Genomic DNA, 26176 nt, shown 5'->3' with positions numbered 1-26176 from the left:
CTGGTGCAGTCATCTAACCCAACCGGCGTTGAAAGGTAGAATCCAAATGTTACAAAAAGACCCCTATCTAAAGGAACCATGTCACAATAATACCCTCGCAGGAGGCAAAGCAGAAGCCCACTCGCAGATACTAGTGGCACCAAATAAATACAGGGGCCGTAGTGAAAATAAACTAGCACCAAATCCATTAATTACTTAACCGCCCCCTCCCAAATCGCAGCACACTCCTCACCGCCACCTCCAGAGCCCCGGCGACGCCCCGCCTCGACCTCGCCGCCGCTCCTGCCCACGGTTTGCGGCTCCCCGGCCGCCGCCGGATTCGCCTCCTCGACGGCGGGTGAAGTCGGTCAACCTTCGGCTCAGGCGCGTCGCATCGCCCACCCCCTCGCCGTCGGCTCGGGCCCGGCCCGCTCCCTCCTTCCTCGAAACCCTAGATTCCGCCGCCCCACGCGCGGTGCGATCGTGCGGCTCGCGGCCTCCCGAGATGCACATATAAGGAGCGCACCCTCTCCCTCCGAGGCTCTCGACACAACCGCTCTCGCGCTCTAGGGTTTGCGCCGCCGCCTCGAGAACAATGGGACGCACGGTGGTTTCGGACGAGGAAGGTACGCGATTTCGTTGCTGATTTCTGCGGTTTCGCGTGTTTTGGTGCCCTCGGCGGCTGTTTCTGTGCGTTTTGTGATGGAAAAGCTTGCGCTTCTGTTCGAACCCTAGAAGACGACTTCATCGAGGCCGAGGAGGAGGACGACGAGCCACGGCCATCGCGGAGGGCCAGGAATGATGTCGACGAGCAGGACGACGACGATGAGGAGGAGGAGGATGATGAAGGTCAGTTTCTCCCCACGATCTCTCCAATCTCCATCACGTTTGCTTGCGCGAGCGGTCTGGCTGCTCGAGATTTCCTTTCCTCTCTATTGGGATGCTATGTGCTGTGCGATTCTGTGTTTCGGGCGTTCTTTTGCTTGATTCCTTATTCCAGTTGTTCTTATTGCCCATTACGATGTTTTGGTATCCATTCCAGTTTGCAGCAGTTGCCCTTTTCGATTTGAATCGCCTGTGATTGTGTTCTGAGCTAGCATTGCAATAATGGTGACCTTGTTTATGAGCAGACGAGGGACAAAATGAGTACGAGAAGGATGGCTTCATAGTGGATGATGCGGATGAAGACGAGGATGAGGAGGAAGAGGAAGCGAGAGCTAGTGATGATGAAAGGCGCAAGAAGAAAAAGAAACGAAAGAAGAAGAGGTAGTTGCTTTTGATGCCTCGTCATGAAACAGAGTAGTATGTCTTATTCTTTGTGAGTTTCTAAACTGCAAGAGATCTGGCCAGGGAAACGGAGGATTTCGAGCTTGATGAGGATGACTACGTGTTGCTCCAGGATAATAACATTACTGGCATCACTCGTCCGAAGCCCCCTGTATGCTTTAAGACAATCTTTGTGTCTGTTTATATGCCATGAGTTTCTGCATGATTCTCAGTAATGTGACTTTTCATTTTGCTTATGATAGGAAAACAAGTTTAAGCGGTTGAAGAAGGCAGGTCGGGAATCAGAAATGGATGGGCGTTCTGGCTTCTCCGATCATGATGGAGCAGGAAAAAGCCGGACTGCTGAGGAGACAGTTCGTAGCTCTTTGTTTGGTATTGAAGGTACCTGCTTCTGAATCCTCTTCACTTTGCTTGTTTACCAATGCTGGAAGTTTCCTGTTTAATTTTTAATTTGCTGCAATATCATTTGCTCAGAACCGTTTGAGGAGGATTTTGTTGAGGAGGATCAGCAGGTAGATGAAGATGAGGTTGGTGAAGATGATATGGATGATGAAATGGGCGATTTCATTGTGGACGAAGAGGAAATCGACGTGAACGGCCAAGTTGTGAAGTATGCTCTTATGTTCCATATATTGTGTGTTAATGGTTCTATATCCATGTGAAATTATTCAAACCTTATATTTGTTACTACTAAATGCACACACACTATTGAACTGCAGAAGGAAGAAGGTTAAAAGAAAGCCTCTGCGACAAGCTGCAGGTGTATCATCATCTGCGCTACAAGAGGCCCATGATATATTTGGGGATGTTGATGAGCTATTGGCACTAAGAAAGCAAGAGCTTGAGAGGGATGCTATTAATTCCGGCGAGTTGAGAGGAAACAGGCTTGAAGATGAGTTTGAACCATTTATTCTTGCAGAAAAGTATATGACACCAAAGGATGAGCAGATCAAAGAAACTGATATACCTGAGAGGATCCAGGTAAGTTACCAGTTAAGACACGTTGGAAGTCTGTCTTGATTTTTGTTTGTAATGCATATCTGATTCATAATTGCTTCTTCCTCAGCTGTCAGAAGATTTAACTGGTCATCCTATAGATGGCGATGCAAATAGAGAGGAAGAAAGTGTATGGATACTCAACCAACTAATAGGGGATGGATTTATGTCCCTTTTTAGCAAGGAGCAAGTGAGCTGGGATATTGATCAGAGCGACATCGTGAATGTCTTGAACATGCTACATACCCACAAATTTGAAGTATGCAAAACTATAGGATCTCATTGCGTAATTTCTTATGTTTGATCTGCTGACGTGTTTATTGTTGCACATCAGATTCCATCTCTATGCATAATTTCTTATGTTTGATGTGCTGACATAGGTATTGTTGACTGTCAGGTTCCATTCATTGCAATGTATAGGAAGGAAAGTTGCCTCAGTCTCGTAAAAGATAATGATGCCAATGAACAAGCAAATGAAGAAGAAAAGCCTAAAATGAAGTGGCATAAGGTAACTGTTCAGCGTCCACTACTAGAAAGGTGTTAGTGTCCGCGTCCACTACTAGAAAGGTGTTAGTGTCCGTGAATTAACAAGATTTTACAATTGCTGACACAGTTCGTCTGTTGTTTGTAGCTGCTTTGGGCTGTTCAAACCTTAGACAGAAAGTGGCTTCTTCTTCAGAAGCGCAAGGTTGCTTTGCAGATTTATTATGAGAGAAGATATGATGACGAGAAACGAAGAATAGACGATGTTACAAGGCAGGCACTTAATCGACAACTCTATCTCTCTATCATTGATGCACTGAAGGATGCAAAATCAGAGAAAGAAGTGGAGGATGTTGACGTGAAATTCAATTTACATTTCCCTCCTGGTGAAGTTGAAGAAGCAGGTCAATTTAAGCGACCAAAAAGGAAATCCTTGTACAGTATTTGTCACAAGGCAGGGTTGTGGGAGGTTGCTAACCAATTTGGTCGGAGCGCTGAGCAATTAGGCCACCATCTAACTTTAATGAGGATACCTGTACGTGATCTAATCTTACACTTTGCATGATCATTCTATGGAAGGATATTGCATATGCAACCTATCCTTTATCTGCATACATGACATTTCGCCCTGGCTAAATCTATTGTACACGTGACACCTTATCTGCTTCTGCTGCTTTCAGGAAGCGGGTGAGCTTGACAGTGGGAAAGATTCTCCTGAAGATGTTGCTGCAAACTTCACATGCGCAATGTTTGAAACACCACAAGATGTTCTTCGGGGTGCCAGACACATGGTACCAACATCTTACAAATTTGACCAGTCCTCATAGGAAGCTAGGCTATTCATTTCATCCGACTTGATCCAGTTTCATTTATTTTTATCTTATCAGGCAGCAGTTGAGATCGGTTGTGAGCCTATTGTAAAAAAGCATATCAGGAGTATCTTTATGAATAAAGCAGTTGTATCAACAAAGCCCACACCTGAGGGCCATTTGGTCATAGATACTTACCACCAATTATCAGGTGTGAAGTGGCTTCAAGAGAAACCACTAAACAAGTTTAAAGATGCACAGTGGCTTCTTATTCAGAAAGCAGAGGAAGAAAAACTTCTCAAAGTTACCATAACATTGCCAGAGGATGCAAAGAAAGCGCTCATGTCTGATTCTCGTGAGAATTACTTAAGTGACTGTGTCAGCAAGTCTGCACAACTGTGGGATGAGCAACGGAAGATGATACTGGATGATGCCTTCTTGAATTTTCTACTTCCATCAATGGAAAAGGAAGCTCGGTCACTGTTGACTGCAAACGCCAATTTTTTTCTGTCTATGGAATATGGGCAACAGTTCTGGGACAAGGTTTCTGTTGCTCCTTGGAAGAAGAAGGATGCGGACAAGAAGGATGCTGACATTGATCTGGATGATGAATCCGAGTTACGAGTAATGGCCTGCTGCTGGGGTCCTGGGAAGCCAGCAACCACATTTGTAATGCTAGACTCATCAGGAGAATTGGTTGATGTTCTGTATGCCGGTTCTATTAGTCTTAGGTCTCAAGGTGTTGCTGAGCAGCAGCGGAAGAGAAATGACCAGCAGAGGGTTCTGAAGTTCATGACTGACCATTCGCCACAGGTTGTGTGTGTAGGAGCTTCGAATTTGAATTGCAGACAACTCAAGGATGATATTTATGAGGTATTATTTTATTTGTTTGCAAGTGATTTATGGCTGTTATTGTTTGTGTTCATAAGTATATGCTTGATATTTGTTCTCCCTTCATCTGTTCGTTATTTCGACTGGCGTCTGGTCATGACCACATGTGATCAGTTATTGTTGCCAATGCAGAAATCATTATTGTTGCTTTTCTTTTGTTAATTGCATGCAAGCCTATTTTTCTCCTATTGTGATGAGTAGACACAGATGTCATCACGTGTTCTGCTAGGGGTTCCTTGGGTTGGCGATTCCTTTTTAATGCTTACTGGCGCCCTTCCATCATAAAAACTAGAGGATACCCTGCACGTTGCTGTGGGAATTAGTTGATGAAAATTTCGGTTGATAACATGAGAACCAAAAAAAAAAATGCATATGACTTGCTATATTTGATAGTGTAAAGTTGTAACGATATTTGTTGAATATAAGTAGAATAATTGAATGGAAAACATTTTCCCATGCAAGATTGCATGTTGAGGTGGGCATTATCCCCTTCCTGGTTGTATGATGAGGTGTTACGCTTGCAAGTTGAGATAAATAAGTTACTGGGGATGACTCCCTTAGGTATATAGGATTCTGACAGTTGTTATTGGCTGGTGCTCGCTCAACTATTTCTATCCACATGAATATTTCCTGCCCTTCTGTTCAGTTTCTTATTTGACATGAATGTCGCTTGATAACGTCAAATGAAATAATCTGTTTGCTTTGTATAGGTTATTTTCAAAATGGTGGAAGACCACCCAAGAGATGTGAATCCACAAATGGAAAATTTCAGCATTGTCTATGGTGATGAATCTGTGCCTCGCTTGTATGAGAACTCTCGAATATCTTCAGATCAGCTGCCTGGCCAGTCAGGTATAGTCAATGTGTTGATTTACTGTTTGCTCTTTTGGTCACTAACTTTTCTGAACATGTACTTTTAATTCTGTATATAGCTATCGTGAAGCGTGCTGTGGCACTTGGTCGCTACTTGCAAAATCCTTTGGCTATGGTTGCAACACTTTGTGGACCCGGGAAAGAGATACTGTCATGGAAACTACACCCCCTTGAACAGTTCCTTGCTCCCGATGAGAAGTTTGAAGTCGTTGAGCAAGTAATGGTCGATGCGACAAATCAGATTGGTTTTGATGTTAATCTTGCTGCTAGCCATGAGTGGCATTTTTCCACTTTGCAGTTCGTTGCTGGTCTGGGACCACGCAAAGCTTCAGCTTTGCAGAAGGAGTTGGTAAGAGAGGGATCCATTTTTAGTCGCAAGGAGCTTGTGAAACCCTTAGGCAGGAAAGTATTCATGAATGCGTCTGGGTTTTTACGCGTCCGACGAAGTGGTGCTGCTGCAGCTAGTGCTCAGATCATTGATCTTCTTGAGGATACAAGGATCCATCCTGAATCATACGCGTTGGCGAAGAATTTGGCCAAGGATGTCTGTGCCGAGGATGGACTTGAAGCGAATGAGATGGATGATGATGAGCAAGAGATGGCAATTGAGCATGTGAGAGAGAAGCAGCGTGCTCTTAAGCGTCTTGACATAGATGAATACAGCAGAAGCATTGGAGATGATAAGAGAGAAACATTGTTTGACATAAAGTTGGAGCTACTGTGTGGTTTTTCTGATCGTAGGACCCCCTATGCCGAGCCAAGTCCAGATGAGGAGTTCTGGTTGCTTTCTGGTGAAACTGAGGACAATATATCAGATGGAAGGATTGTTCAAGTAACTGTTCGACATATACAAGATAACCGAATAATTTGCACCTTTGATTCTGGATTGAAAGCCATAGTTATGGGAGATAACTATTCTGATGATGGCTTTGATCTAGAATCACTGCAGTTACATGAAGGTGATGTATTAACTGGCAAAGTTAAAAACGTGAATAAAAATAGGTTCATAGTTTACCTAACATGCAAGCAGAGTGAAATGAAGAGATTGCAATTTCCGAGAAATAACCATGATCCATACTACCGTGAACAAAATGTGGTTCCAACCCAGGATGACAAGGCTCGAAAACAAAAGGAAGCAAAGAAACATTTTAAGCCCCGGATGATTGTTCATCCTCACTTTCAGAATTTGACGGCGGAAGAGGCAATGCAGGTCTGTTGTCCTGCTGAATAGAGCTGTTCTTCCCCTTTAGTTTAACTTCTTTCCCTTTCTGTAGTAGTATCTGATCTTAACTTGTTGAAACAGTTCCTGGGGGACAAAGAGCCCGGCGAGAAAGTCATTCGGCCTAGTTCGAGGGGCCCATCATTTCTAACGCTTACCCTGAAGATATTTGATGGCGTCTTTGCACACAAGGAGATAACAGAAAGCGGGAAGGATCATAAAGATATCACAAGTCTGCTTCGCCTCGGAAAAACACTGACCATTGGTGATGAAACTTTTGAAGATCTTGATGAGGTTGGTTTACATACAAGATGATCACCACAGCAATTTTTCTGTAGACATCAGTTTACTGCAGTTCCGTTTCTGTTGTAGCAGTCAAGATTGGCATTTGTTAATGTATGTTTCTTTCCTTGTACAAATATGCAGGTAATAGACAGGTATGTGGATCCATTGGTAGGCCACCTGAAAAGTATGCTTTCTTATCGCAAATTCAGGAAAGGGTTAAAAGGCGAAGTTGATGATATGTTGAGGGCTGAGAAATCAGAGAATCCTATGAGAATAGTCTATTGCTTTGGCATATCTCATGAACATCCAGGCACCTTCATATTATCTTACATCAGGAGTACAAACCCACATCATGAGTATGTTGGGTTATACCCAAAGGGCTTCAGATTCCGGAAGAAAGATTTTGATAGCATTGATCGCCTTGTGTCATATTTTCAAAAACATATTGACAAACCACCACCTGATGCTGGCCCTTCAATGCGAAATGTTGCGGCAATGGTACCTATGAAAAATTCAGCTTGGGGTTCTGGTGGTGCGAATGATGGAAGGAGAGGAGATGGTGATAATGATAGGGACAGACCTTTTTCTGGAAGAACAGGTCAGTCCTCGAATGTGTTTGCAATACTTGGTTATTAGGCACATCTGCATTCAATTGTGTCGTCGTCGTTACCACTAACATTTGCTTGCATAGTGCATCTTTGTGTCGATGACCTGTCCTCATTTTCTTAGTGGAATTATTGGAATCATATTATGGCTAGTTTCATTGAAGTCTTGTTAGTACCCACAAAGCAACTTTTTTCAAGGAATTATTGTAACCACATTATATGGCTAGTTTGATTTAAGTGTTCTTGATTTTGATGAAGCAACTGTTTTGAACTTTGTTTCACAGAAAATAATCTGATGTCCCCTGTTCTCAGTGGTTTTGAAACCTACCGTGTATTTTTTGCTGGTCTTATTCTTGTTATGTCTCCCTAGTTTGTTGATCACCATTGCTTCATAGTGTTGTCACTAAGATGTTGCCAAAAAGTAATGTTAAAAGGATGTTCAGAAGTACTATCAATCTTAATTTGTCATTTCTTGTCATAAGCAGGAGGCAGGTTTGATTCAAGGAACAGTTCTGGTGGCCGTGGACGTGGGCGTGGTCGGGGTCGAGGTAACTTTGGCAGTGATGGTGACGGTGGCGGTGGTGGTGGAGGATGGACTGATAACATAGGCAGCGGGGGAGGTGCATGGGGCACCGGCGGAGGATCTGGAGGCGGGGATGCTGGATGGGGCGGCAACAACCGTGGCGGCGGCGGTGGGGATGGAGGCTGGGGCGCACCTGCTGCTGCTGCTGCCACTGACGGTGGCGCTGGAGGCTGGGGTACACCTGCTGCTGCCACTGACGGTGGCGCAGGAGGCTGGGGAGCAGCTACTACTCCTGGTGCTGCTGGTAACGACTCAGGATGGGGCAGCGCCAAGAAGGCCGTCCCAGCACCGGATGCCGGAGGTGGGTGGGGGTCTGGCGGTGGGGGCTGGTGAAGGATATGTGCTTTTGCTGCATAAACTATAAACTACCGTAGAACTATCGAATGGAAACCTTTTTTATTTTCTTGGTATGGACCCTGTTATGTTTCTGCTTACTGTTATCATGGGAGAAAGTTGGCACCAGTTTGGGACTTGGTAATCTGCTAGCTGCTGCCGCTGGCCTTGTTATACCCTGGACGGCCTTATATGTTTCGATGCATGTACAGTTTCCAGACATTTGGTATCTTGTGTCTTTGGTAGCCTCAGTATTCCTACGATGTCTATGATTTAATAGCACTTGTTAGGTCGCCAGGTAGCATCGTGTTAGTTTGCCAAATTGCCATGAACTTAGGATTACCTACCTTATGCTGTACGTACGCAATAACCCATTTGAAGTCTCGGCCACTTTAGGGTGTGTTTGGTTCGGGAACGAAGTGGAACGGAATGTCATGGTTCCATTCCACTGGAACGGGTTGGTTCCGTCCTTGTGTTTGGTAGAGGAGATTTAAAGGAACGGAATGGTTACATTTTGATGTTTGGTTGGAGGGATGGAATGGAATGGAATGGATTTGTTCCCGGCGGCCGCGCGTGCTCCCGGCGGCGGTGCATGCTCCCGGCGGCTGCGGCGCGGTAGAAGGGCCTCGGTGGCGCAGTAGATGGAGGCCGCCGGCGCAGCTGATGAAGGAGGTCGTCGGTGCAGCCGAAGGAGGCCGCCGACGCAGCTGAAGGGGGCCGCCGGCGCAGCAGAAGGTGGCCGGCGGTGCGGCAGAAGGTGGCCGGCGGTGCGGCTTAGGGAGGGAGGTGGCCAGCGAGGTTATGGGAGAAAGGGGGCAGCGTTGGGGGAAATGTGAGAACGCGAGGCGTTCCGCGTCGTTTCACTGATTCAGAGGTACCAGCGCGTTCCGGATCTGGGAGGAATATGCCATTTCAGGGAATGAGTGGGTTCCGATTCCTGGACCCAACTAAACAGAAGAACCACCTCTAGGGACGGGACGGACCCGTTACATTCCACCCGGTGACACAAACCAAACACACCCTTAGCGGATGCCACAGGACGGCGTTATTCAAAGGGGGCTGCTACACATCCACCGGTGGATGTTTAGTAACATCCGCCACCTCAACGGTCGTTGGAAGTATCGGTGCAGCCGTCCGATCTATGTTCCTGTACCCAATAGTTCCTGAAATACAGGTCGAGTTGTAGAAACAATAGCCGCGTTGCGAAAACAATGATCGTGCTTCAAAAAAAAAAATCTCGAAACAACGATCGCGTTGCAGAAAATAATTTACGTAACTCCTGAAACAATGGCTGAGGTGCAGAAACCACGACCTTGTTGCATGCCAGTTGCGGAGCTGCCCGACGGCGGAGGGCCGTGGGGCAGGCCGACGGGGCGGCGAAGGGCGAGGTCGTTGGGGTCGAAGCACGCCGACGGCGGTGAGGTCGTCGGAGCCGCAACAGGCCGCCGGCGGCGAGGTCGTCGGGGCCGTAGCAGGCCGACGGCGGAGGGGCGACGGGGCCGCAGCAGGCCGGCGGCAACGAGGTCGTCGGGGCCGAGGTGGAGGCGAAGGCACGTACTAGACAGATTTCTGAAACACCTGACCAGTTTTTGAAACACCGATCCAATTTCGAAATTCTACGGACGAGCGGGGCGATGGATGAATCGCGCGGATCGACCGATGAAAGATAATCCTTTCCCTTATTCAAAGCCTTTTCTTTTATCTTGGTTTGTGCGCTGCAGTTTTGGCAGGGCCTCAGTTTGGAGCTCAGGTGTCTCCCCTCAACTCAAGAGGGCTGCCCATCCGTTAATGACACATTCCAGTTCCAGCTCGCGTGTCCAAGTTTGGTCCTGTTTGTTTAAAAAGTGTTAGGATTCTTTTTAGCGAATATTGCTTTTGGCTCCCAAGCTCACTGAAGACCTTTAAATTCAAACTTCAAATTCAGTGAAAATTCGTATTTTAATATTTTGAAAAATTCTGAAAAAAATACATAGATAGATGAATATATAATACACAAGTGTGTAATTTTTCAGAACAAAATGCGTTAAAATGAGGGCTGTGAAAAAAGACAAATCTAAAACGTTTTAACACATGTTACTATTCATCATTTCAGACCATGAATTTGTTTTTTTTGTAGAGATCGCGTTTCAAAGTATTTCGACCTGAAATTTTACACGCATACGAATCACATCCTTGTTTAGTTGACTTGAAATTTTCAGAATAAAATACGTTGAAACGAGGGCTGTACATATTTTTTAGAACTAAAATTTTCGAATTTTGAATTTTTCAAATATTTCAGCCTCCATGGCTCTCGGGAGCCAAAATGTCATTCTCTCTTTCTAGTCCAAACTAAGAAGTCCATAGTCCCTACCTGCTTGGTTTCAGAAACCAAACATGGACTAGAGGTTATTAAATGACATGTTAAAAGATCATGTTATCCCTACTACTACCTCTGTCACGGTTTAAAAGACACAGTTAAATTTACGTGCATTTTCATAATAGACAAGATTGAAAGGCATTTACTGCTAGCTTTTAATTAATACTTCGTTGTACTACTTTTATATGCATGTGTAGTGTGAATGTTATTTTTTAACTTATTTTACAATCAATCAATAACCACCTAGGTTCTAGAGAATTTCCATGCACGTCTTCTAAATGTGACGAAGGGAGTAATTGATTGAAGGTTATTAAATGACATGTTAAAATAGGGACACTGTTATTTTTTTTTAAAAAAACTCTCTCTTATGGACTTCTTTCTTTTGTCCCTAAAAGTCCCTTTTGCTTGATTTAGATAAGACTAAAAAAGATTTTTTTAATCACTACATCAAAAAGTCCTTGTAAATAAACACCCCCTTTGTCTGTGCCATGTTATGCTGGTTCCCCGTCTCTTTGGTTTCTTCTTGCCCATCCGACCGTAGTTTTTCTGTTTTTTCTTTGCCGGCTCCATCCGACCGCAGTTGGGACCTGAACGGAAGACGTAGCACTAGTGCGTGGCTGTGCTTTTCCGTCTATTTTCTTCTTCTTCTAAGTTGAGCAACAAATCCAGCGCTCAGATGTCACCTCAAAATTCTCATGCATAAGCAACCCGTCGCACAAGGCGTAATTTACTTTTTGCGCCTGGTTAGGGCGATGTACATTCAGCTGTCTATAAGGAGGGCCAGCTAGGATTTTTTGTTGAGGTGGAGAAAGAAAGGGAAGAGAGAGAAGAAGTCTGTCTGTAGAATTGCAGTCGATCCATAGCGCTAGAAATTCGGTTGCTATCGACGACTGATTCCCGTTGTATTAAGGGTGTCTATAATTTTGCATTTATCCTTCTACTCGATGGTTCCACCAATTCCAACGGAACGTGCAGTTCCATAGATGATTAAAAAGACAGCCCATTGTGGTAGCTGTCGTTAGTGCCGTCTAAACATGACATGGAGAGTGATTATAGACAGGCCTCGTCTAAACAATTGTACATGCCCTTAGTAGCGGATCCGTGAGCCAACCTGTGGTCTCACATGCATCCATTATCTCTTGTATGTATAGGCAAAATTCATTTTCTCGCCGTCTTACGCTTTATTTTGCCTCCCGTGAAACAAAACGAAATGAATGACCCCCTCATTCATGCCCCTCACTGCTGAACGCCGGTGAACTCACGGCGCCTCCGCCCCTTTATTCGCCGCTCCAACGGTGGGTGGAGTGGAGGAGGAGGAGGATCTCGTTTCTCTTCCATGGTGTTTGTATAGGTACGATTTGTGTTTCGTTTGGTAGCGCCGGAGCAGTGAGGACGGCGCTGCGCCGAATAAGGGCATATCCAACCACGTCCCAACAACCCTCCACGTTTTTCTTATCGCCGACGCAAAAAAATTAGCCCAACCGTGTTATCAGAACCTTGTTTTTCATCGGTTTGGATCGAAATTGACGTCGGTGGACCAAGGTCGAACCCAGCGCGTCAGGGGGTGCCGGGGGAAGCAATTTGGTGAAAAAAAACACACACCAAATCCCTCCCGCGTGGACCCGCAGTCAGCGAGACTGGATGTCGTTGAAAACGTCCGTTCTCCTTGTTGCCTTGGCTCCTGCGCCGGTTCAATGCGTCAGATACCAAGGTCTCGTGGTGCAGTGCTGGCACACTGTTGCACGTCCTACCCTTCCCCGCCACGCGTGCACGCCGCTTCCGTCCCTTCCGCGCTATAAAAGCCGCACATCGCCGCCGCTCGTCGCACACTCGCCCCTCCATCCTCTTCTCCCATTTCTCTCGCCTCCATCTCCTGAAACTTTTATATATTTCCGAGTCCATGGCGGAGAGGTTCCCCGACGACGGAGCGGCTGCCAATGGCTTCGGTCGCCGGTTGTTGCACGAGTGGGAGGCACACACCCTCCACGAGGCCAACTACCTTGCGTCGCCAGACATGCGCGTGCTGGGCGCTTGGAGATTGAGCACCAAAGGAGTCCCCGTGCCCCCTCCACCATCCGTCAGGAATGCCGTCGTGAGATCACGCACATGCGGGCGTCTTCGCCGGAGCACGCGCGGCAGCAAGAAAGGTATGCTGCCGACGATCTCCCTCTCTGGACGTCGTACTTCCAGCGCCGCCACGCCGACAACCATCGTTAGTGGTGGGACGTCCTCGACGCACGCTCCACGCCATCCTCGAGCACATCGAGGGCGGCAACGAGCCACCACCGGAGTACCCGGCACCGTCGCTCTCGCGTCGGAGAGGCAACTCGTGGTTGTCGAGGTGAATGGCGGGGGTCCTCCTCCTCGTCCTCCTCCCACTCCTCCGGCACGACGCCGCTGATCGCCATCGTGAAGGCTGAGCCCCAGGAGACGTCAAAGCGTCGTCACAACCATGATGGCAACCTTGTCATAAACGAGGGCTGCCGCCAAGCTTCACCTCCTCGCGGCCACCTTCGACTAGTCAGGCCGAAGAAGGAGAAGGAGCCGGCGACGTTGTCGGTGGTCGTCAAGCAGGAGCACGTCGAGATGGATGCCGACCTAGACACCGGCCTGAAGTGTTCGTGCGATGACTACGATCGAGAGGAAATGGAGCGCCAGCGCCGCGCTCTGAAGGAGATCGCCACGCGGCGCGTGGTCGCAAAGAGGGCGGCGTCATCGTCCTTGACGACAATGATGAGGAGATGCTGGCGTAGACTGCCCCCGTCTGCAACGGCAATCCAGGGCAAGGCTGCAGGAATGACGGTGCGCAGGACGGCGACGACGACGACTACACCGCCTTCTACCAGCTCCTTGGCATTAACTAGGCTAACGGCGGCGGCGTAATTTTTTTTTGTTTTATGTAATTTTTTTTAAGTTTGTACAAATTTTAATGAAAGCGCCTAAAATTTCGTCCAAAATCGCCTAAAATTAGGGTTGATTCGTCGACGCTATTTCAGGTCCTTAAGCTTCGGCTTCTTCCTCACCACGACAGCGATCTTATTAATCTATTTTAATAGCACACCCACCCTTTATTAGTAGTACAACACACACCCTTATTTATCTATTTTACGTTTTGGAACACTGATAGGAGGGACGAAATCATGCGAATTCCTGGCACCAACAAACAAACATGTACATCCACCGCAAATTTCCGGCGAAAAAAGAGATAAGGAAAAACCGATGGCAGTTTCCACGCCATTCTAAACGCATAAGGTCGCCGTAGAACCGCTACCGACCATATATATATATATATACTCCCTCCGTTTTTAAATATAAGTCTTTTAAAATATTTTACTAAGAGTCTACATACAAAGTAAAATGAGTGAATCTACGTTTTAAAGTATGTCTATATACATCTATATGTAATCTATTTAGGAACGGAGGAAGTATATATTAAGATATGCACACATACGACATCAACCGCTCGGTTAGTTGTATCTTCCTCCGATGGTTGGCTCGCTGGTCGCTGCTTGCTTCGTCTGTACGCAGCGGAACTCTTGCGCCAAGACTCACGAGGCATCCCCGCACGCAAAGACTTGGGAATTCTCGAGAAATTTTTGCGTGCCCATCGCCCAGTGAATTGCTACTGAACAAGTACGGCAGGTGGTCACAGGCACGGGAAGCCATGCCATGGCCCTGGATTGCTTCCACCGCGCCTACGGGCTGGCCATCGTCAACGCCGTCTGCGTCGGCGGCACTGCCATGATCCTCTACGCGCTCGTCAACCTGGCGCAGAAGCCCGACCACAGCAGGGGCTCCATCATCGTGCTCACGGCCTTCCTCCTCTTCTGGGTCGGCGTCGGCGCCAGCGTCTACGCGGTCTTTTGCGGGGTCCTCTTCCCGTGGTCGGTGCTGCGCCGGTGCCTGGGCTCTGCCCGCGGAGCGCTGCTGCACCACCTCCGCCGCGCCAGCTGTAGAAGTTAATCATGTTGTTTCTTTAGGATTAGGAAAGAAAGCCAAACCGAGTCCTAGTAGTATTAGGATTCCTAGTCCTAGTCTATTTCTATAGTCCCTTGTGGACGTGTATAAAAGACACCCTAGGGGTGTTGATTGTAACACCATAAAAATGAAAAGCAATACAAAGCAAAGGCTCGACACGGGCCTTTAGCCATCAAATCCATCGATCAGTTTTATTCGTGTCACTAGTTACGCAAGTTCCGTCAAGTAGCCGGCCGAAGCAAGAATCACGTAGGCACGCCTGTACAGCTGCATACGCACGTTCAAAAGCCAACAATTGGTATCTAGAGCCTCGACGATCTACGATCTACGATGACGGACATCGACGCTGAGTCGATCAAGTCCGGCAAGGGCGGTGCCAAGGCGAACAAGAACGGCGACAAGGTGAAGAAGGGCGTCAAGTCAGCAACCAGTGGTGGAGGAACGAGCGACGCCAACGTCCATGCGCATCGCAACATCCCCATCCAGTACCCGATGCTCACCGACGCCAACTACGGCGTGTGGGCGGTGAAGATGAAAATTATTCTCCGAACCTTTCGAGTGTGGCAGGCAATCACGGACGACGACGTCGATGACGAGTCCGACGAAGGTGCCATGGCCGCCATAGCCCAGTCCGTGTCGGATTCCGTACTAATGACATTGGCGGAGTTCGAGACGGAAAGAGAGGCGTGGAACGCACTCAAGGAGATGAGGATCGGAGAAGATCGCGTCATCAAGGCTCGGGCACAAGTGCTGAAGCGCCAATTTCACAAGTTGCAGATGGAGGAAACTGAATCGGTGAACGACTATGCCATGCGTCTTACTACTTTGGTGGGAGAGATCCGCGCGCTTGGTGCAAAGCTCGATGAGACCGAGATTGTGGAGAAATTTTTCAGTTCGGTGACTGATAAATTCACGTACATCATCGGCACGCTCGAGCAGCTTTACGACATCGACGACATGACCATAACGGAGGCAATCAGACGCTTGCGGACATGGGAAGAGAATGCTCGTGGCTGTCGGAAAGGCAAAGGAGGAGGTAGCGACCAACTCATGTACTCACGCGCAGATTGGGAGGCCCCAAGTAGCAAAGGAAGGCGTGATGGTGGCGAAGGCTCAAGCAACGTGAAGCGCGACGGACAAACCAGAAAAGGCAAAGGAAAAGGCAAGCCACAAGGTCGTGGTAAGGCGGACCAATCTAAAGGGCGGAAGCCACGAAACTTGGATTTATCCGAGGTTAAGTGCTATAACTGCAACGAGATGGGTCACTTTGCAAAGGATTGTCCGAAGCTTAACAAGCGGGAGATCAAGGCAAATTTGGCAAAGCAGGAAGACGAAGGCCCAGGTCTTCTGATGGCCGAAGTTTGTGATCTCGCTAAAACGGTGGTTGTGAAACCAACCCGGAAGGTGCTACTTCATGAGAAGAATGTGTAATGCCCCAAGTGTAGAACTTTCCCTTCTTGTAACCTTCCATGTGGGGCCACCTTGTCAGATATCTTGATGCCATCATTTCGTGCCATGAATTCATGTGTGTTCCCTAGTGCTTACTTCCCTTGCATGCATGAATTACATATCATTCCTTGCCATACTTATGATTGCATGCCATGATCATGTTGCATTTGAGTTTAATAGGAGTAGTGTTGTGGTGTTGTGAGTGCATGTGATCTTGCTAGGATTAAGTGGTGGTTTTGCACTACCTTGTGAGCATGTGATAATGGTGTGTGATGCAAGAGTGAGTGCTAGTCTTTTAAGCTCTTGCTTTCAAACTCCTTTTCCCCTCCTATTTCTATTCTTGTCAAAATTCCTTTTTTTTTCAAAGATGTTTCTAAAATGTCTAGTGGGTAGATAAAAATGTGCTTATGAAGGGGTGCAATTTTTCTGATTTGATTCTTTGATTTTGGTGGTGTAAATAAATACAAAACAGTAGGTTAATTACTGTTTTGCATTTATTTCGAACATCTCCAAATATTGCATTCCTATTTTTCCCTATTGGGCTATTATTTCTCGTGTCTAGCAGGATTTTCCTTTTAATTTTTATCCCAGTATTTTTTCTTGGGTAATATTTTTTCTTCCCTGAAAGCATTCTTTCTCTGTTGTTCTATTTGGTTAAACTTCCTGTGTAGCTATTCTTTCCCTGGCCCATTGAGCCTTCTCCCGTGCTGGCCCAGTTAGACTCCACCCCTGGCGATAATAGAGCCCACTGGCGAGCGCTCCTTCTTCCTCCCGACGTCACCTCCTGTACGACGCGCGCTCAACCTCCCGATCGCTCTCTTCTCGATCCAGCGGCTCGAGCTCGCCTCCCGAGGCGTTAAAAGGAGCCCGAGACCTCCTCCTCCGCCCTAGGGTTCCCTCTCCTTTCCTCCCCAGCGCCGCCAGTTTCCCTCGTGCCCTCGTTCTTCCCTGGTAAGTTCTGAGAGAAAGCAGTGAGAGAGAGGGTGCAGCGCCTCCTCCGTCAAACCGCCGATCCGTCGTCTCCGGCACTGGGCGCCATGTCCGGGGGCTCGGGGTGAGTCCCGGCGACCCATTCCCGGCGCTAGGTCCCCGAGGAGCGGCCCCCCCCGCCGAGCTCGTCCTCGTCAACGGGACGAACCGGGCGAACTGCGTCCGTCCTCTTCTTCGGTCTTCGGTGGAACGACTTCGTCGGGCCGTCTTCTTCCTCTCCGACGCCCCTCTTCTCCCCAAGGTGAGGTTCTCCGCCCTTGCCTCCTCCTCCGCGGTTCGGTCATGTTCCGCAGTAGAAGCTTCGTTCCTTCTCTGCTGCGGTGTGTCGTCTAGATAGCGGGCGCAGGGCAAGTGGGATGTGGTGTCGCCTTGCTGCGGGATGGTAGGGTTAGCAGTAGCAGCAGCAGCTCCTCCTCCCAGTGCGAGGATCCGCCGCGTCGGCAGGGCGTGCGCCCCCTTCTCTGACAGAGGGCTCTGTCCGTTGGAACTCCAGGTCGGCAGCGCTAGTGGTTCCTGTAGGTTCAGCTCGCAGGTAGTCTAGCGGTGGTAGGAGAGGGCTTCCTCCCCCCCTCTCGGCAGCAGCTCCGTGCCCAGAGGACCCCCCTCGTCGTCGGTAGTGCAGCTCGGCAGCGCTAGCAGGGAGGCCCGTCCGGCTCTCTGTCGCCGTGCTCCCAGGGCGGGCATGGAGTCCCGGCAGCTGCAGTCCCGGCAGTCAAGCGGAGGCCTTTCCCCGTGCTCAGGGCGGGAATGGATCCCCCGAGAGCCCCGCGGGCCCCGCCGTTGGTTTTCCCCGCCGGTGGTGGCCGGGAGTGGCGCCGCCATCGTCCTCGGGTCTGGCCGCCGGTGAGATGCTTCTCGTGAGGGGCGTGTTCTTCTCTTTTACCTTCTAGTATTAGTCAGACTCCGGATCGTAGCCTGATGGTAGTATCTCTCTGTCATATGCATGCGCCTGATGAGAGGTTGTGGGTTCGAATCCCCCTCGGCGCGGAGTATATTTTTTTTGTCAGAATTTTTTTCCCTGTTGATCCTATGCAAGAGGAGAAGGGACATGTTTCCCTGTACTCTTCCCCCTTTCTGTCGAGATGGTGGTGCTAGTGCAGTGGCTAGGTGGTGCCCCCTGTACCAGGGGATGCAGGGTTCGAATCCCAGGACCCTGTTATTTGTTGTAGTTTTTTTTCCCTTCTTTTCTTGCTGCCTTTATTTGTTCTTCCTCTTCCTTGGGCTTGGGCAGCAAGCTGGATTAAGATCATTTTTTTTTCATGCTAGTGTAGTTAGTAGCAGTTCCCTTTGTGTGGGAGTTGCACACTTGCAAGTGATTAGATTTCGTATTGCTAGCGTTGTGAGCCTTGTGGATTGCATCTGGTGGTGGGGAGTACACTTGGTAGGAGTTGTGCATGTGAAGTGTTTTCGTTGTGTGTGTTGTGCCTTAAGGAGATAAGATGCACTAGCTACTCTTGTGGAGCCCATCTTTGGGAGTTTTAGGTGGTCTAAGGGATCTTGTAGTTTTATTTGCTTGCTTTGATGTAGTGGGGTGTAGGTGCCTCCCCCTCACCACATGTCTTGAGGTGAAGAGTAGCACTAGATAGCTATTTATGTTAGCATGTGAGGGTGTGGAGTGTTGTGGTGGTTGCAAATTGAGGATGACATGAATACTAGGACGATCCTAGTGGTGCTTGTGAGAGTGTGCACCATCACATGCCCACATGTGGGGGGTGTGTGTACTCTCTGGTTATATAAAGATTTCTTGTGAGTGAGCTTGATGCTAGTGCTTGAGAGGAATTGTGGTGTGGGAATTGTTGATGTGCATGACACAAACATGGGGTTCAAACCCCCATGTCACTTTGTCATTGTGCACATGAAACCCTCCGATGTAGTTGTCATCTTAAAAGTATACCTTTTGGAATTGCATTTTTCATTTTGTTGAAAGTTTGGGCTTTGATTCCATGGTATAGATGGAGCCCAAAGGCATGGATCTTGGTGTGTTAGATGTAGGGGTTTGTGCTCAATACCATAGTGGTGTCAAACACCTCTTGGGAACTTGTGTGTGCAAACTATGCCTAGACAAAGTGGGCATGTGGCTGGAAAAATTCCAGATTTTTGAACTCTGAAAATTTCACTAAGTCTGGGATGATGAAAACATTTTCTTCCCCTGTAGACAAGGTTGTTCTGGTCATTGTGTGGAGAACTGGACTTAGTTCAGTGCTAGTGTTTTGAACCTGGTATGTTTGTGAAGCTTCCTGCCAATCTTCAAGTCATTTGGAGTCCAGTAGCTTGTGTTTTGATTGCTGTCAAAAGGCTTCAGAACAGAAACAGAAACTCAGGGGCAGAAATTTTCACTAAGTCACTGAGAACTGATGGTTTTGGGAAAGTTTGTGGCCTTGTATCTTCTAGAGTTTAATTCCTTTTGCTGTGATTCTTTCTGGTGATGGTAGTGTTCTTGGTTGGCAACATCCACATATATTATTTGTCATGTTTGAAGACCTGTATCTATGTTGCATGTGGCTCACAAACAGCTAAGATGCAGAAACTGGCAGATTGCGTAGTTTTGACATTTTGTTCAAAGTTTGTGTTCAATTGTTGTTGGGGTGTTCTACCTTGCTCCATTTCATTCATGTTGGGTTCATATATGTCTTGGCAACCTGGGAACACCAGATTTGTGCCAATTGTGTGTGTGGTGATGAATCTTTCACGTAGGGCTTCATATCGTGTTTCGTTGTTTCCCGTTGATCCGTAGCTCCGTTTGCAAAGTTCTTTACATGGTTTTGCACCGTTTTTACGAGATGCATCTGTTCATTTCATTACCATGCATGTCCAAATAGTTTAGTGCAAAGTTCTGTCCAGGAACTCGTTGTAGTTTATCTTGCTTGTGCTAGTGTTAGGAATAGTGGTGCATGCTCAACTTTCATCTCATGCATCATGTGATTGTTGCATTTTGTGGTGCTGCTGTTCATTGGCTCTTATTCTTGTGTTGGGTAGCACCGGGAGCGGAGACCGATTACGTGGAGTCAGGAGAGTACTTGCAGGACGATCCAGAACCATTCCAAGCTGAGGATATCACAGGCAAGATGACATGACCTTGATCCCATATCTAGACTTGTTATGTTAGTTTCGATTCCACGTCATATTGATCGCTGCCTACCACTGAAAATATATTGCCTCTTCATATGCCATGAGCCCAAACACCTTACTCTTTCCTAGCAAATTTGCATGGCTAGGTAGGCTTGCTCAGCTACTAATGTTAGCATTGTTAGTTGCAGGTGTTTTTCACTCATGAGTTGCCATGAGCTTTATATCATTATATTAATTTCTGGTATTTAATTAATGTATCTATATATTTGGTAAATGACGGGAGGCCTAGCCTTTTGCCGGGTGTCTTGTTCCGTTATTGCCGCCTTAGTTACCGGTTACCGGTGTTTGATTCCATAATGATCGCTCCTAACACGTTCGGGGTTGTTATGGGGACCCCCTTGATAAATCGCGTAGTGTTAAGGCTTGTCCGGCAGGACCCAACATTGGTACTATTTGCTAATCACTTAATAAAAAGCTGCATAGGGAATAGCTACCCCGAGGTTTCTTAATCAACAACCCGGGCCAGTGCTCCTCATGAGTGTTGGTCCAAACTGGGCAGACTATGGGGCCACCACAGGGCAACCTGAGGTTTGGTATACCTGTAGTGTGACTCATCCGGCGTGTCCTGAGACTGAGATACGCGGCTCTTATCAGGGTCGTCGACATGTCGGGAGGTCCTGCTAGTCTTGTCTTGCCTTAGCGGTGTATCTTGCGTATAGGAATCCCGGTGAGATTTTGGTTTACCCCAGAGTTGAGGTTTTCCTCTAAGGAATCCGACGAGATCACGAGTTTCGTGATACAGGATGCCTTTGCGGCCTGTGTTCGTTTGTGATGGACTAGTTGGAGCACCCCTGTAGGGTTTAATCTTTCGGAAAGCCGTGCCCGCGGTTATGTGGCAACTTGGAATATTTTGTTGACATCCGGTATTAGAAGACTTAAACATAAACTAATAAAATATGCCAACTGTGTGCGTAACCGTGACTGTCCCTTCGAAGATCTCTCTTCGATCGGGAACACGGTGGGGTTATGAATGCCGTAGGTATGTGTTCAGGATCACTTTCTGATCAAGTAATCACGATCGTTAGTATAGAGCACTGTCACTTCTCCTTTGCGTAAGCTAGCCACTTGTTCAATCTTAGGAGGTAGCAACCTGAAACACTTCGCCCCTTCCTTACCCAATAACATGACTAGTTCTGGCACCAAGGTCTTAGATTGCTGAGTCCCCGTGACTCACGGATTCCTCCGAAACTCCCAGCAGGTACAGGTACCCCAGAGGCAGATGATCCCGACGGCACCCAGCTGGCGTGGCAGTACGACGAGGAGACAGATCGCCTTTACGTGAACTATCCAGAGGAATGAGCCGTGGTCGTGATCGTGGGCCTGCAGCGGGTAGCATAGCATTTTCCTTGTTTTGTAGTCCGTACCGGAACTACCTTGTTTGTATCTGCGTTGTACTCTGTATTTTAATAAGAAGGCAATTGAACCCCAGATTGTCTACTTTATTTATCATTATGTGTTATGTTTACTTGCTTGCAAAACACTTAGATGCGCTTCTTTCCTATTCGGGGGCCTCGACCCCCAGATCGGAAAGGACCGCATCTTGGTCGTTACAAGTTGGTAATCAGAGCCTTACGACCATAGGAGCCTTTGTGTGATCGTATTTGGCCGAGTCGAGTCTAGTAAATGTTTTGAGTCTTAGTTATATCGGAGAGTAGGTTTCATTTTTTTTTCTCCTCTTCTTTGCTCTGGTGAGGCTTCCATCTTAGGAAATCTTTAACTCTACTCCTTTTCCCGCTCAAAATTCTTTTAGGATCACGCGGGTGTTTGCGAAATCTATATGATTTCGATGTGACGGAATCGTGTCCTGGTGCCTCCTATCTGCTCTAAGTATCAGGGGAGTTGAGCTCCAGGGATTATCGCGCACATCGCCATCATTCAGATTTCTGAGCACCTAAGAACGGAGGGTGTTCGTTATTGTTTCAATACGGGTAGTGGTGAGATAACCCCGACGTCCCCAGTACTGGTGTAGATTGTTCGGGGGTACTACCACACTTGGTATCGTTGTGATCACGAGGATCTGTTGTAAGCGAAGGTCCGAGATGCTGGTTGTGTGTTGAAGGGTGTGATACAGGTGACGGGTTAGTTAGGAGTTGTGTGAAATACTCCTTGTATCCGTGTGCCTGATTGCAGGACCAGTTATTTCGGGAATTCATAGGTGGAATATCTGGTAGTATCTTATAGGACTATCTTCCTACAGACGCTTGATTGAGGTTTGGGAAATCTCGATCATATGTTTGTTCCGAGCAGTTCTAGCTCACATTTGTTTGCTGTGGCCCCTTATCGGAATTTTGTTGTCTGATGCTTTGAGAATGCACTCTTGCTATGTTGTTCGAGTGCAATGCTAAGTTCTATTCAGATATTCTGTCTTTTGATTCAGCTTATCTTCAAATATTCTGTGGACTAATTTGCTGTCCATCTTCAGGATGGCTCCACCAACTCGTCAGACCCCAGCGCGTGAGGATATGCCTCCTCCACCTCCTCCTCCGCCACCACCGCCGCCTCCTCCTGCAGAGGCCTGGCAGGCGATGATGGAAGCTACCAATGCAAATACTCAGATGCTGTTACAGTTGATCCAGGAGAGAGCCAATCATCAGCAAGGCAATTTCCAGCAGGGTGGCAATCACTTCGCCAGTCTGAGTCAGTTCCTGTCAAACCAGCCTAGGACGTTCACTTCTTGCGACCAGCCGTTTGACGCGGAAGATTGGATCCGTGATATGAACAAGCATTTCGAGTGTAGCAATGTGCGTCCAGAGGATTATGTCAAGTTTGCAACATTCCAGTTGAAGGGGCAGGCTTCTATTTGGTGGCAGCAGCTTAAGGACTCCAGAGGTGGCAGGGTGATGTCTTGGGACGAGTTCTGTCGTGACTTCAGGTCCCACTACATTCCTTCCAGTTTTGTTGAGGAGATGCGTGAGAAGTTCATGCGCTTGAAGCAGGGCAGCAATTCTGTGTACAAGTACAATGTTGAGTTCCACGAGCTCGCCCGGTACGCATTGCAGGATGTTCCGGATCAGAAGAGCAAGATATACCAGTTCAGGGGTGGCTTGAAGGAGGATTTGCAGTTAGCACTCGCTTTGCACGATCCTGAGGAGTTTGACAAATTCTATAACTTAGCTCTCAGAGGAGAGGCAGCCTTGCTCAGGGTGGAGAACTCCAAGAAACGTTTCAGAGATTCCAGCTCTTCCTCGACTCAGGTGGTTCAGAAGCAACAGAGGTTTTGGGTTTCTCCTCCTCCTCCTCCTCGGCACTCTCAGCAGCCGAAGCACTCAGGTGGACGTGGTTCTTCCCGCCCACCCAACCCTGGATTCCAGCAGAGATATCAGCAGCAAAAACAAGGGCCTCCTCAGATTCAGTTCCGGCAGCCAGCAGATGTCACTTGTCACAAATGTGGGCAGAAGGGTCACTATGCCAACAAATGCACTTCTCAGCTCCGTCTGCCGCCTCCTCCTCCAGGCAAACCTCCTAGCAACGCTCTTGTGAAGTTCAACCCCAGATCAGCTCGAGTCAACATGGTGAATGCAGCTGAGGCAGAAAATTCTTCGGATGTGATCATGGGTAATCTCTTCCTCAATGATTTTCCTACTAAAGTCTTGTTTGATTCTGGTGCATCGCATTCTTTCTTGTCTTATCCGTTTGCGGCAAAGCACGATATCCATCTTCAAGAGTTGGCCAGGTCTTTCGATATTGTTTCTCCGGGCATGCTTATGAGTTCTCGTTGGTTTGCTCCGGATGTTTCTATCAAAATGGACAATTATGCTTTTCTGGCCTCTCCGTATGTCTTGGGAAAGTCCGACATTGATTTGATCCTTGGTATGGACTGGTTGGCCATGAACAAAGCATCAATTGATTGTGAAGCTAAAGAAGTGAAGCTGACCCACTCTTCGGAGGATGTGATTATATTCGCGGCGCGCGATGACACAGTCCGCTTGTTCTCCTTGAATGAAAAGGGTGAGATCAATCCCATTGAGCAAGTTCCAGTAGTCTGCGAATATCAGGACGTGTTTCCTGAAGAGTTGCCAGGGATGCCTCCGCACCGTGAAGTGGAGTTCGTCATTGAGCTTGAGCCAGGCACAGAGCCAGTGTGCAAGCGGCCGTACAAGCTGGGTCCAGAAGAGTTGAAGGAACTCAAGAGGCAACTCGATGAGCAGGAGCGTTTGGGTTTGATCAGACCAAGCTCGTCTCCGTGGGGATGTGGTGTTCTGTTTGTCAAGAAGAAGGATGGTACGGAACGACTGTGTGTCGATTACCGCCCATTGAACAAGAAGACAATCAAGAACAAATATCCGCTTCCGAACATAAATGAGTTGTTCGAGCAGTTGAAAGGTGCTAAAGTATTCGCCAAGCTTGATCTCAGAATGGGCTATCATCAGATTCACATTCGTGAGGAAGACATTCCAAAGACGGCATTCAGGACCAGTTTTGGCTCTTATGAGTATACGGTCATGTCTTTTGGTCTGGCTAATGCTCCTCCGACTTTTTGCCGATTGATGAACTATATTTTCTCGCCATTCAAGAATGAGTTTGTCTTGCTTTATCTCGATGACATTCTGGTCTTTTCTGAGGATGAGGAAGAACATGAGAAACATCTCAGGTTGGTGCTTGATAAACTGAGAGAATACAAGCTTTATGCCAAGTTTTCCAAGTGCGAGTTCTGGCTGAAAGAAGTGGTGTATCTTGGGCATATTATCTCTGCCGAGGGCATTAAGGTTGATCCGTCCAAGGTTCAGGCCATTGTTGAATGGGAACCTCCGCAGAATGTGAAGCAGCTTCGAAGCTTTCTCGGTCTTGCCGGATATTGCAGAAGATTCGTTGAGAACTTCTCCAAAATCGCCAAGCCGCTCTCTAGTCTTCTTCAGAAGGGTGTCAAGTATGTGTGGTCTCCAGAGTGTCAACTGGCTTTTGATACACTCAAAGAGAAGCTTACCTCCACTCCGGTATTGGCTCCTCCGGATGATTCCAAGCCGTACCAGATCTTTTGCGATGCTTCCCTTCAGGGTTTTGGTGCAGTCTTGATGCAAGATAGGAAGGTGGTTGCTTATACCTCCAGGCAGCTGAAGCCTGCGAAGAAGAACTATCCTGTGCACGATCTCGAGCTAGCAGCTGTGGTGCACGCCTTGATGACTTGGAGACATCTCTTGTTGGAACGTAAGGTTGAAGTGTTCACCGATCACAAGAGCCTCAAGTATATCTTCACTCAGCCTAACTTGAATCTTCGGCAAACACGTTGGGTGGAAATGCTCCAGGATTTTAATCCGAGTGTTGAGTACACGCCAGGCAAGGCAAATGTTGTGGCAGATGCATTGAGCAGGAAGGCATATTGCAACAGTCTGATTCTGCAACCTCTCCAGCCGGGTCTTTCTGAGTCTTTCAGGAAGCTCAATCTTCAGCTGGTTCCTAAGGGTTTTCTTGCGAACCTTCAGATCTCTCCTACCTTGGAAGATCAGGTCAGAGGAGCTCAGCTACTTGATACTATGGTGAAGAAGGTCAAGATTGGTGTGGGGAAGAGCCTTCCCAAGTATAAGTGTTTCACTGTGGATGCCAGAGACACTTTGTTTTTCGAGGACCGCCTTGTCGTCCCGAAAGGTGATCTCAGGAAGGTGATCATGGAAGAAGCTCATAATTCTCTGCTTTCTATTCATCCGGGAAGCTCTAAGATGTACCATGACTTGAAGCAGTCGTTCTGGTGGACCCGTATGAAGCGTGAAATTGCTCAATTCGTCAATGAGTGTGATGTATGTCGAAGGGTGAAAGCAGAACATCAAAGACCAGCGGGCCTCTTGCAGCCTTTGCCGATTCCCGAGTGGAAGTTCGATCACATTGAGATGGACTTCGTCACAGGGTTTCCGAAGTCCAAGAAGGGAAATGACGCTATCTTCGTCGTCATCGACAAATTGAGTAAAGTGGCGCATTTCCTTCCAGTCAAGGAGTCCA

The 26176-nt window shown here is 47.7% G+C and overlaps 1 protein-coding gene across 4 annotated transcripts; it reads left to right on the top strand.

Annotated features, from left to right (window-relative positions):
- The first annotated feature begins 250 nt into the window (after positions 1 to 250).
- LOC123443934 (transcription elongation factor SPT6 homolog) lies at positions 251 to 8488 on the top strand. Of its 4 annotated transcripts, none has more exons than XM_045120516.1 (17): positions 251 to 605; positions 718 to 828; positions 1110 to 1245; positions 1330 to 1417; positions 1509 to 1647; positions 1741 to 1876; positions 1986 to 2247; positions 2333 to 2521; positions 2660 to 2770; positions 2894 to 3280; positions 3426 to 3536; positions 3633 to 4427; positions 5156 to 5297; positions 5378 to 6528; positions 6622 to 6831; positions 6964 to 7420; positions 7910 to 8488. In XM_045120516.1, exons 1-17 carry the CDS (start codon positions 575 to 577, stop codon positions 8341 to 8343), a joined length of 4890 nt encoding a protein of 1629 aa, XP_044976451.1. In that variant the 5' UTR covers positions 251 to 574; the 3' UTR covers positions 8344 to 8488. The 4 variants fall into 4 exon arrangements, with proteins under 4 accessions (XP_044976451.1, XP_044976460.1, XP_044976436.1 ...); XM_045120525.1 differs by having other exon boundaries at positions 252 to 605; positions 7913 to 8488; XM_045120501.1 differs by having other exon boundaries at positions 252 to 605; positions 715 to 828.
- Positions 8489 to 26176: the final 17688 nt, after the last annotated feature.

This window comes from Hordeum vulgare, chromosome 1H, assembly GCF_904849725.1.
Source record: "Hordeum vulgare subsp. vulgare chromosome 1H, MorexV3_pseudomolecules_assembly, whole genome shotgun sequence".
Taxonomy (NCBI): Eukaryota; Viridiplantae; Streptophyta; class Magnoliopsida; order Poales; family Poaceae; genus Hordeum; species Hordeum vulgare.
This window is presented reverse-complemented; position numbering and strand designations above follow the sequence as displayed.

Bases quoted from the DNA above. Each gene is read 5' to 3' on its own strand.
- LOC123443934 (XM_045120501.1), top strand. From the start codon at position 575: ATGGGACGCACGGTGGTTTCGGACGAGGAAG. The intron at 2,522-2,659 runs GTATGCAAAACT...GTTGACTGTCAG, and splicing joins TACATACCCACAAATTTGAA to GTTCCATTCATTGCAATGTA. The intron at 3,537-3,632 runs GTACCAACATCT...TTATCTTATCAG, and splicing joins TTCGGGGTGCCAGACACATG to GCAGCAGTTGAGATCGGTTG.